We start from the raw sequence: 12,758 nt of genomic DNA on the forward strand, positions 1-12,758 counted from the left end.
CGGTAAATCATCCCCAGCGGAATGATGTCCCATCCTTCAGCCAAGAAATAACTAGCTCGTGTACTTTGAGCTTGTCTAGCGGTGGGCCATTAACATTGATGAGCAAGAAGTTAGACAATGTTTGAGCACTTAGTGTATTTCTAATATTAGTCATCTGTAAATTCATAAGGGGAAATCCCCGTTCGCACTCTGTCGTGGAAATTGATAATATTTCTACCCGATTTCTGCAACTTCTCATCGACAATCTACTTGTTAGACTTAAGTCTGATAACGATTTTTCTTGGTCAGGTTTGAAATACTCAGCAAGAAGTATCATCTCTCTATCACCATACAACATCTTTTCCATATCGACCATGTCAGTTGGCAATGTCGACCCATGTAGAACAGAAACTTCATCTACCACACCTTTGATAGGGAATCTTGTGAATAAATTATCAATTAAAGCCCGATAAACTGATGATTTCTTATTTGTTTATAAATTTAATTTTTGTAATTACACATGAAGATTTGATACCATTACCAAGTTCCCTCCCTCGTCTAGAAAGCGAAAGGGAACGAGGTTCCTGGAAAGTGTTCAGAGTTTAATGGGAATTTCCCTCCTTCTTCAACTTCAATTACCACACTGCTGTTTGCCATGTGCCAAATTACGATGAATTTCAATTAAATTATCATAGTATAATTATTTCCTTGTTGAAGTATCAATACTTTTCAGTGGAAAAAAGGATGAAATTTCAAAGTTCCAAATCAAAGTAAGTAGACCAACGTAAAGGGAGAAAAAGTGTAAAATTTTCCATACAATTATGAGTACAATCCAAACTTCAAATTTCCGTGTAATTAAGCTTACAGTACAAATGTTATGCCTATTTTTCTCACAACTTTACAGGTTGATTGCCCTGTGCTGTAAGCGCTCCATATAATAAACATAAGCTTCAGCAATTATTATAGCACAAAAAAAATGAATATATGAAGCAAAGCACTGTATTTTTTGTTTTTATTTTTTTTCTTAAATAACATCGATCGTTTTCGATCATTTTTACAAACCAACTCACTACCAATTTTCCATACATAGAAAGTCCCCCCCCCATAAAGGAGAACTTAAAAAAAATGCTAGGACACACACTGTTTATTTTCAATAAAGAGTTAATACGCTAAATTTCATCTCCGTAAGTTTAACGGCTTGTGAGATACTCATTTTTTTTTTCGCAAAAATTCGGATCCTCACTACCTCCTTAGAATATTATGCATTATAATAAAAGCAATATAACATCCCAATTTGGATTAAGACCTAACTATATACCAAAAGTAATTTCATTTGACTTTGCAATTTGACCGTGATGATCAGGCACACATAGTTACATTCATTTTTTTTTATATAATAATTTATATATTACAGTGATTCAAAAATGTATTTTTCCAGTAGTTAGCTCCTCTAAAAACTCACAGGTCTCGAAAGCCAAATACTAGTATAAGTCCTATTGCTATTACAGTATTACTATTAAAAATATCAATATCCAAAAGTGCCTGAAGTTCTTTTTTCACTTGGTTAGTTATACTCACCTCAGGTAAGTAGACAGAAACAAGTGAAAAAGAAAGGGAAATGAAGGTCTTGAAAGTAAAACGGAGACAAATTTACCAGTCATCAGAAGATACTGTCTACAATGCAGCGAGCAGAGAGGGTCGGTAGATCATACTGAGTCGGTGGGTCGCAGTGGGTCACGGTGGGTGGTGGGTCACATGCTGTTGACCCACGACCCACTGACCCACCCAGAAAACGTGACCCACTTGACCCACCGACCCACTGACCCACTCCATCTCTGATCGAAACCTACCGATGTTAGTGTCTAATCCTTAGTTTTCGGGGTCTCTCAGATGAATAGTTCACGGTAACTCTGAAATGCATGTTATTTCAACCAAACTTGGTACACGTATGATTCACAATCTGGGAGAAGTACTCTGAAGTATGACATGCATACGTTTGCTATGAGTGGGGGTAGAAAGATATGGCATATAAAAATAATCGAGAACGACATTGATGTTAATGTCGAATCCATAGTTTTCGGGATCAGTGATATGAATACTGACTCTCTCCACGCTGATAAGTTTGAGTTCAATCCCCAATATAGACAGACACACTCAAAACCTCCAGGGTAGGGTCGGAAGTGAGTGGCATATAAAAATAATCCAATACGACCTATATTAGTGTAAATCCTTAGTTTTTGAATCGCGAAGATGAAACCTGACACTTCATATGTTGTTTAAGTTCACGCTCAAACTCCTTCGCATGATAGGTGACAAGCGATGAAAAACAGAATATCCAAAAGGAGCGGGAATAGTGTCAAATCCATAGCTTTCATAGTCGGGAAAATGGCTAACCCGTTTGTAATAACTTTTGGAACATAGTATCTACTTCAAGGTGGGTCTTATCATGTCACTTCTGTTAAAGTTCGAATTATATGGTGATGTTTCAAAATTTATGCTAAAATAGAATATCGTTTGGGTTGTCATTAGTTCCATTAAAATGCGTTTCCTAAGGGGAAAGAAGATTCAAATATTTCCCAAACATCTATTCTTACCGTGCGAAGAACGGATATTTCAGCTAGTTAATAATAAATAATAGTCATTCATCAATCTCTCTCTTTCTCTCTCCCTCTGTTTGTGTATATTGAAACAGAGAAACAAACAAGTAAACAAAAATGTGTTTGTTTTCCATTATTCATCGCATCGTAAACAAACCAATATATATATGCTTAAAGCCTAACATGCTTTTAAACGTATCTTCATGGCCATATGGTTAGCGTACTTGTCTTCAGTGCGATAGATACAGGTTTCTTCGCTGTGGAAATGTGTATACTCTAGGCTCAACGTCTCATATGCGAATGCTCTAGGGGCAAAATGAGATGGTGAATTTCAAATCAATTAAGAAATCTAACCCGTTTTAAAGTTAACAAAAAATATTAGTAATTAAATGTCAGTGCAATGTGGGAAACGAAAATGTAATGGAGAATGCTTATACATTATTTACATTATGATTACAATATAAATATTAATAATTCTTTGTCATGGAAGCCAAATAACTCGTTTGCCCACTGAATATACTTGTACGTTAAAAATTTGCCAGTACCAATGGCCTTATCTTGTAGAATGGGATTTGGATTTGAGTTTAGCGTCCCTTTCAAAAGCGATGCCACATGAGACGTTGACGTATAGCTTGACACGAGATTCGAACCAAATGAGCATCTGCCGAAAATATAATCCGGGTCTCCCAGACCAAAAGCACGTACGCTATCAGCATAGTCACGATGAAGTTCACTTGCAGAATGGGCTTGGTAATAAAAAGGTTGTAAAAATATTTTCACAGTTAAAAATCGTTCTACTCAATTATATGATGATGGTCAGCTATACACTTCCTGTTATGCATGGAGTTTAAAAAAAGAAAGATAAAGCAAAAAGGAAACTAATGACTTTTATTCACAAGTCTGTTTCTCCCTATCTCTTCTGTTTAAATACTCCCCAATCTCACGTCACAAAACAATAATTGAGTCAATTTATGAACACACGAATATTAGTTATTACAATCATACTTTTGCTACAGAAAACATTAATAGGGAGTAATGTAAGTACGTACTACATTCACGCAATAACATTGCATTAATGTTCAGGAAAAAGATACCTATCTTTAAAAAGCTCAACCCCACGAAAGCATTATCATTATTAAGTATTCTGCTTTTTAGCCGGTCCTGGGACTAATGAGTTTTTTATTATATATATATATATATTAAATTTCGGCCTGAAAATGTCCCTTACACGTTTCTCGATCTTCTGCTTCCTCTTTTAACTCCCAATATTTTCTTCTATTCTTCAAATCTTCAATCAGTTGTGTTATTCTTCCCATTCCTTGCTTCCCTCCCATCTTACCATCTATGACGGTATAAAGAAGATGAAAGCGTAAAGTCAGTTTATTCAAATAAATTGTTGTATAAACTGTGAAACAAACTTTTTGTTAACATAATTAACTTGGTATTCCAAGTAAATTAATGTGTTCCCAATTAAATGTGTTCCCAAGTAAATTAATGTGGGCATTGACTGGCGATATTTGTAACATCTGAATTTAGACTACGTGTAATGTAAATCGTATCAGTCAATATGAAGATTATTACAGAATACTTCCTTTATTTTAATGTGACCACTAGCATACCAGAATCTCTGTTACTCGTTATAAAAGAGTAAAAATGAAGAAAATGTTTATACACAAAACTATTAGTATCCTTGTTGTTGCCTAGAAAGTCTTCCACTGACTAAATTATAAATTATTTGTAAAACTCAGTGTCAACACATGATTAACACAAACTCCCTGTGAGTGTCTTTTCTAAGTAGCAAATTGTTTTTTTTTTCGTGGTTCTTTTCATCATATGCCTTTACAAGCGAGACACCGATCCTCTTCTTCAATTGCGTACTGACTACTTTCAATATGTAGTGAATGAATCAGGACTTTCTTTCTGTATCTCTTCTGTCTCGGATTTGCTGTTCTACACCGCGGTCAATATACGGCCTGTCTAAGAGGGAAGGTCAAGGTAGGCAGCTTGTTTCTTTGCCAGAAACTGATCAATAAGAATCGTTTTGTGACAAGGCAAATTTTCATGGAGGAAGAGCTATTCGTGAGAATCAAGAACTTCCGGCTCACATGTCAAAGTTTCTTCAACAACCGATCCACAATGTCTTTGTGCACTATTGCTGTGATAGTATGAATTCTTTGTGAATCACATTTCTTCAGTCGAATAACACTATTAACATCGTCTTCACGTCTGACTTCTGAAGGCGCGTTTTCTTCAGCTGCAGTTAATACTAGATAAGGGGATGAAAGTCTTTCTCGAGTAGATGATTCAATGTTTTCAAGTGGCATACTTGGTTCCGTGATGGTTGCAAAGATGCCTCCACGGACAATCCTAAAAGTGGCTGGCGACAAATGTTTGAACTGAGAAACTAATTGAGTTGGTGAGACGTAAGTTGCTTGAAAATCGTTACCACTCACTAAGAATGTTTCTGCGAGTCGTGAGTTGTTGGAAATGGCACACATTGATTCAGATTGTTTTTAAAAAGCATAACTGGTGACGAGTCATTATTTCACGCGTATGAACCTACTATAAAGCGCCATTCAACAGGTTGGGTTTCTAAAGGTTAATCATCTTCACCGTTTCTACCGCATTTTTACAAGTTTAACACTGAATTTTATTGGTACCCTCTCTTTTGTTTTCCTACTCACAACAACACACCAACGTTTCACACGCTTGCTGCTGCAAAACAACGAACTCTTCATAGCACGTTCATCAGATGTTACTAACTAATTTGCACTTACTCCGGCAGATTCTGCCATCGGTCACGTAGCACTGTTGCCAGTCTTGAAACCTAGCAGATGAACCATGTAATCAGAAAAATACACAGTCATTATTTGTGGTAAAGATTTTCGGCCAAAGCGCACTTCTGCATGATGAGCCTGACAATGCTCTAAGTGGATTTATCTTCGTGGTTTGTATCTAGCAAAGTGAAATGTCAATTTGGCTGTCTTATACAATAGGACTAAACGTTTCCTTTTTAAAGGAAAGTAGTTAAACGTTTCTTCTATTAAATTGAAGATTCAATCTTTTCTACTAATTGAGCTTGAACCAGCAAATTTTATAAATTTACAGTACGTGCAACCAGAAGAGTTTCTATCGATTTTTTAAATGACAGATTTATACTGCAATAATAGAATTATATTAGAATGTACAAATTATAAAATATAAATACTTTACTAGTTGTTATTAAGTAATTATTTATTCATTTATTTTGATTTAAGTTTGATCAAAAACTTAACCAATGGAATCAGGACAGCTAGCAATGCATTGCAAGCCTTCTGAAGATACTTAGGAAATGTTATGATATGAATTTTAACATAACGAATGAAGAAGCTTTTAGTTATAATCGTATTCGATCTTTAAGACGACAAATCATATAAATATTTAACTAAAAGTATATTTTAGTATTGTACATTTAACGTTCATTTTATACTGTTATAAATTTGTTGTTATAAATATAAGTTGTTATAAATTTTAACGTTCATTTTAGACTGTTCGTGTTGAGCCATTAGTTACAATGGGACAACTAACTGCAACTTTAGGATCTCTTGGTTGGACAATTCCCGTTCTCCCAGAAATTGATGATCTTACTGTTGGTAAGCAGATTAGATGTGCAATAGTCACAGTTGTGTAAATCCAATAATTTACCTACGTTCACAATATTACAATCAATTTCTAAGAGTTCACATTTTATACTTCCTGGCATTTCTATATACGATATTGTCTATTTCAGAAGAGTGAAACCTTATCTTATACCATTCCTTCAGCTCAGCGATCATTAGCAGGGTGGTTCTAAAATACTTGTAAAGTCTCTGGAGTACTGAACGTTTCACGTGTATGTGTTTTTTAAGGTATATATTGCAAAGAATAAGCTGTGTTTTTCTATTTATCACAACTTAGTTATTTCTAATACAATTATACGTTATGAGATTCTTTATATTTAGGACTAATGAAGTCTAAGTGAATATAATTGCAAATAAAAGGATTAATCAAATACGTTTATATTTTATTTATCTACTATATCTATTAGACTCGTTATATAGTATAATAATCTAACATTTTTTCACTTTATTTTTCTAGCAAGCACAGCTTTGTTTTTTTTTTAAATCAGATATGAGTAGACACAAAGACGAATTAGTATTGATTTGCATTATTGAATTTGCATTATTTGAATTAGTATTGCATTCCCAAAACAAGTTCAACATAGAAAATAAGTGGCGAACTGATTTCATTATACTTTGATTGTTTAAAGGTGGTTTAGTTATGGGTACAGGAATAGAATCTGCATCTCATAAATACGGATTATTTCAACACATATGTGTCTCCTATGAGCTCGTGCTTGCGGATGGCAGTGTAGTGACGTGTTCTAAGGTTAGTGTGTTTCATATTAATACAAAATAGTTAATTATCATATTTATTTAATGGTTTATAAAGAAAAGACAAATTGATTATTTAAGATATAAGAATTGTATACAGTGATTTTAAGTATAAATTCGAATTGACAGATTGCAGTCGAATGTTCCTTTTCAACATTGACATTATACGACAGGAAGTCTATTGATTAAAATCCGATCCGAATCACTAACTCGGGTTTGTAAGCACTCCCACTGGCAGTCAAATTCTAGACCATGTCCATAGTAAGTTAATCACTTAGCTAGAAAGACATCTAGTTGCCAGTGAACTGATTCAATGTGAAACATGGTCTGTTATTTGGGAAATCCACTAAAATAGTCAAACTTGAGCGAGGAAAATTAAGTTTGGCTGCACTGTACATTGCAGTACAAATTTCAATTATAAAAGAAACTTGGATTTTAAGTTGAACTTTCAGATTTGAAATGGATTTTCTATCAGAAAAAATGTCTCTTCGATAAGTTTTTCCAATGAGTAAGCCGTGCAATTTCCTAACTTTAAAATCATAATCTAATTTCAGTTTTAATTTTTGATCTGACGTATAGTTGGCTAAAGATTAAATAGTATTCAATTGACAGGATTTCTTTTAATCAGGTAATTATTACATTTCTAATTTTTATTAATCATGGCATTGATTAATTAATCTCTATAAAAGAGGTATATTTTTAAACCTTGGCTTACTTGTATTATTATAAAGAATTTGCGATGTAATTCGTGATAGAAGTGTTTAGTGTCCATATTGATTTTTTTTAAATGTTAATTTTAATGTTATTTGTTATATTTTCCAACTATCAAATTCTAATAAATATGATTTACAAGTACATTTTATTAAATCTAATTCACGGTTCAACCCAATCATACAATAGACAAAAAAAAAAAAAAAAAAAAAAAACTGAACATCCTCTGTACAGATTTTATTAGTTTTATTTTTATTTCATTAAGTATTTGAACACGTTTCCAGTAACTTGAATCAGATTCTCTATACGCCAGTATCCACTTTTTTTGGTGACTGTACAAATCCATAGGATAAGTACACATAATTTCACAGTATATTGTGTTCATGTACAGCCACTTACCAAAGTACCTCCCCCCTAAGTGCTCTAATTCCATTACTTGGGGTCCAAGTCATTCGCAGTTGTGAGAACGCCTAGACAGATGCAACCCAATTTACAAGTAACTTTTCTCGGCACTGACAGCAGTTGGTAGCACTGAGTCAAGTCTTCATGCAAGTAAAATTTGAATAGATGACGCACGAAAACATTTCTCCATTCTGAGATCAATCTCTCTGGTTCAGAGCGTGTTGTCCAATGAACATCATATGTTAATCTCAATACTGCTGTGTATGTAACGTATTATTTCATTATATACTGTAATTCAAAGAAATAAAAACACTGATCATACATGAATCAGAAAATACTTGAAAGAAGACGAAAATGCCAAATCTAGAACAACTGCTGGAAATAAGTTTGTAAATCACTGTCTCCAATGACACACCTTCTCCAATTCTCCTTATTCCAACATCTTTTTCTTTCTAGGGAAGAGAAGATCTTGCTTGTCATACTGAGTATGAATTGAAATTGAAACACTTGAAAAAAGAAACAGCCTGGTTGGGGTTCGAACCCGGGTTTACCGAATAGAAGCTCAATGCGGTAACCACTTACCTACCGCACCACTTAAACTTCTACCCAAACTAATGCCTAGTTAAAATCGTTTCATGGAAAAATATAAACAAGATACTCAAATTTAACAAACAAATATAAACAAAATATAAGTAAAAATATAAATAAGAAAATCTAAGCAACTTGTGTGAGTGTCTTAATATCACGAAACGTTCTTCAAGTTAAGGCTACTTCATCTGCAGAGCCGTAAGTTGTAGGGGGCTGGAGGGTCACTGCCCCCAAGAGAAGCTTCCCGCCGTTCTAGGGTGCCTATTTTCAGACAAAATTTTCTTCGTCCATGTACGATACTAACATGAAATTCGAAATGGAACATCAAATATGGTCGCTACATTACATAATCAAAACAGCACACAAAAGGTAATAGAACAAAAATTAGGCATGGCCCCATTTCAGTAAAAAAAATAAGAGTCTACTATTAGGGGCTCTAGAAATAATATTGATTAGTATGGCTTTGAGATTTATCAATATTGTCCCACTAATAATTTTGTCATGTACGGAATGGGCCCAGGTAGTAAATAACGAAACCCCAGCCCTTGCCGTGCGGGAGGCCCATAAAGATGAAGAGAAAGTTGGAAAGAGGGGACCCAAGAATTAAAAAAAAAAAAACTTTTTCTAGGGAGCCCAAATAAGCTTATTAATGCTTGCCCTTCAAGAAGAGAATCTAAGTTACGGCGTTGGTCATCGGTTGCAGGAATGGTCCCAATTTACATTACATTTCGTCTTTACCATAACTTCTAATATCCAAAGAAGAGAAGATTACATAGATTATTTTCACATTCTTTGAATTGTATCAACACGTGTAGAGATAGACAGTTCTATGTTTATGTTCCATAAATATTAGTTTATTTTCTTATATTCATATGAATAATTTGTGGCAAATTGAGTCGGTATCATTAGCCGAGTGATCTCGGGCGTTCAGCTTCTGATCATGAGGCGCAATCCACTAGGGGTTCGAATTCCTCTGAAGCGCAAGGTCGGAATTTTAATTGTCCTCAGAATTTCTGTGTTCGTGTCCCTGTAGTGTTTGGAATACGTCGAAAGGACATGACGTGCCAGTGGCAAAAAATATTCAAGTTAGGGCGAGTTGTTTAAAAAAATTGTGAAGAAATAAATCTCCCATTGCAGCTACATGGGTTCAAATCCCGTCGTGGCAATTACTAATTTTTCTGAGTGGAAAGATAATGTTTATGTAATTGGTATTGTAATTATGTTATTCCTTTATTATTATTATTATTATTATTATTATTATTATTATTACCACAGAAGGAAAGAAAAAGTAACATAGTCGAAGGTATTCATAGGAACAGGAAAGACATACAGTATGTCAGATGTTTCTTAGGTTTACACATGAACGCAATAATATTATTACGTTTATGGATTTACAGATAGAATTAACATATTATGACAACAAGAAATGGAATATAAAAATTTGTTAGCTGATAATAGTAATGCATTTTATTTCGCCATTCTTCTTGGTAGAAAGGTGAGGTGACATCTTAAATAGGATCATTCCTGTGACTAGCGTTGTAAGTTCGATCATTATTTGCAGTTTGTTCAAAACTAGGAACAATTCCTTGGAACTCATTTTTTGCCCATACTACAGCAGTAAGGACGTGTTTAGCCCTTATGTCTTCATCAATTCTTGTGCAAACACGTTACTTCCCAGACAGTTACTAATGGAGGTTGATACTGATGACGTAATTTTGTGTTGTTGACATTTACCTCTGAAGGAAGTCGTCTCAACTCTTAGACCCAGAGAAATTGAATATTTTTCATGTTAGGACACGTCAGAGGTATCAATATTCCAAATTATAAAAATTTCCTGAATTGCCACAGTCGGAATCGAACTCGCGTCCCCAGCATTATGAAACTAACGCTTATGCCACTACTCTAAGACATCACTGTTCTGGGAGAAGAAAAAATGGAGCTGCAGTGAATTCAGTAATTACACAGTTTTACGATTCCAGTGTAATAATGCTGAAACTTTCTGATTTCAGTCATGAAAAGGAGTAAAGTATTATGCAGAAATAATAGACCAGAGAAGTCAACTTTATATTGACAACTCATATGTATGGAGGCGCTGCCGTATGCTCTCGCCTCGGGCCCTGATTTTTCACGGCACTGCATTGGACAGATACTTATATTGATTTGAATCTGGTGTTTCAGGGCACTGAATAAGTTTTCTTTTAAGTTAGCTTATTTAACGAACCTTCCTCAGTACCTTGTTTCCTATTTTGACGCGTTTTACTCACTTTTACATTTTGTTCACTAACTCTAAGAACAAGGACAAAAACACAGAAACATTGAAGACAGTAAGAATCACAAACACTATTCGTGTGTTCTTCCCTTGCCTGAAGTAAAATAATAAAATATGGTGAACATGCAATTTTTGGTCTTCCACCTTCTAGGTGGTGTCAAATCCAGAGTTGGAGTGGGTCAATGGGTGAAATAGATCGAGTTTTCTGAGTGGGTCAGTGGGTCGTGGGTCAACAGAAGAAGAAAATTGAAGAAGCAGTTGAGGTTAAATTTATATCATGGCAGTCAAGCTGGGACAAAACGAGCCCTGCGGGGCTTCTAACCTGCTCCTCTTCCTGCTACTAGTACCACTACTTATATTGTGGATTCGTATAGAAAAACTGCACACGTAACGTAATCATTTTTGAGTATTATTTTCATCTTATTTTAATGAAAGAGTTTTGAAAATTTTAAAAATAAAATATAAAAATAAAATACTTTCCTTGGCCCAGGTTTGAACCCACACCAAAAGCAATTATAATTACTAGCTCATTGCGTTAGTACTTTTTTCATTAGAAGAACGTTGCCCTAGAACACTTTAGTATTTATTATACTGTCACTAGTATTACATAGAAAAATTACATGGATACAATATAGGCGTAATCTAGGACCGACCACTGATAAGAAATTTCTAGGTGTGGTTCTGAGCGAACCTACTCGTGTGTACGATGATGATAGTTATGCATCACAACAAGGAAAATGTTAACAAGCACAACTTATGGCCTCCCGGTCCTTCCCGATAGGTGGAATGGAGCCGCTTGTAAAAAGCCACTAAAAGACTTTCTTTCTAGGTCGACTGAAAAATATTTGCGGCGTTCCCGTTGTAAAAAGTCAAAATATAAGCATTCATCATTCCACGGCATGAAACGATGAACATATAACAATGTGGTACCAACTAATCAGAGGACCGTATTGTGTTTGGTTTTTGGGTAATACTGAAATGCAGGAAAGAATAGGAGATCTACAGTAAATAAAGAAACATATATACAGCAGATCAAGCTCAACATACGACGGAGGAGGTTCCGAATAATATCGGCATCTGAACATGACGTGTAGTGATGTTGTAGTGTGTCGGATTGGCCACAATATTTGCAGGTGAGGGTTGTGGCACGTCCAATGCGCACAAGTCGTTCTTGTGTGGCGGGCAGTAGATGAACTAGTGTCGTCCATACTGCATGTGTGTGCAAAGGGAGGACATTCGTTTGTAGATTTTGCCAGATTTGGCGCCATTGTTTATTGGGGAACATATCCTATACCCGGACTCGCACATCTACAATTGCCAGTATAAGGTTTGGGGAGTATATGTACTAGGGGTAGCAAGCTCACCAGAATATGTCCATGCTTGAACAAGATTGGTGACATATGTAGGACATAAGTTACCAAATCTGCAGAAAGGGGGATTCCTTGGTTGAGAGTATTCGGGCCGCCAGAAACATTCGATCCACACCCGCGTATAGTCCATGCGAGGCTCAACGTCTTGATACGCATCTAGCATTATAATACTTGACTTTTAAGGTGAATGTTTACGAGTCCAAGGCCCACTTCGCTCCGATGAAGATAAATAGTGTCGTGGCGGAGGTGGAAGAAGTAGCCCCGCCAAAGAAATCGCATAAATACAGATTCAATTTGGCGAGCGTAAACAGAAGGGAGAGGAAAGGTGTGCGCGTAGTACCAAAGTTTACCAGCAACACACTGGTTGAGATATTGAATTTTATGTATTATATCCAGACCGCGGAAGCGTTGTAAGTATAGCATCTGCTTA

At 35.3% G+C, this 12,758-nt stretch overlaps 1 protein-coding gene across 1 annotated transcript in view; it reads left to right on the forward strand.

Annotated features, from left to right (window-relative positions):
- Nucleotides 1-12,758, forward strand: part of LOC145688362 (delta(24)-sterol reductase-like) — a 143,417-nt gene that overhangs the window by 59,949 nt on the left and 70,710 nt on the right. The window contains exons 3-4 of the mRNA XM_081762510.1: nucleotides 6,103-6,208; nucleotides 6,865-6,983. Coding sequence (XP_081618636.1) covers nucleotides 6,103-6,208; nucleotides 6,865-6,983 — 225 coding nt within the window. The remainder of the gene's footprint in view (nucleotides 1-6,102; nucleotides 6,209-6,864; nucleotides 6,984-12,758) is intronic.

This window comes from Thermobia domestica, chromosome 6 (assembly GCF_964235325.1).
Source record: "Thermobia domestica chromosome 6, izTheDome1.hap1.1, whole genome shotgun sequence".
Classification (NCBI taxonomy): Eukaryota; Metazoa; Arthropoda; class Insecta; order Zygentoma; family Lepismatidae; genus Thermobia; species Thermobia domestica.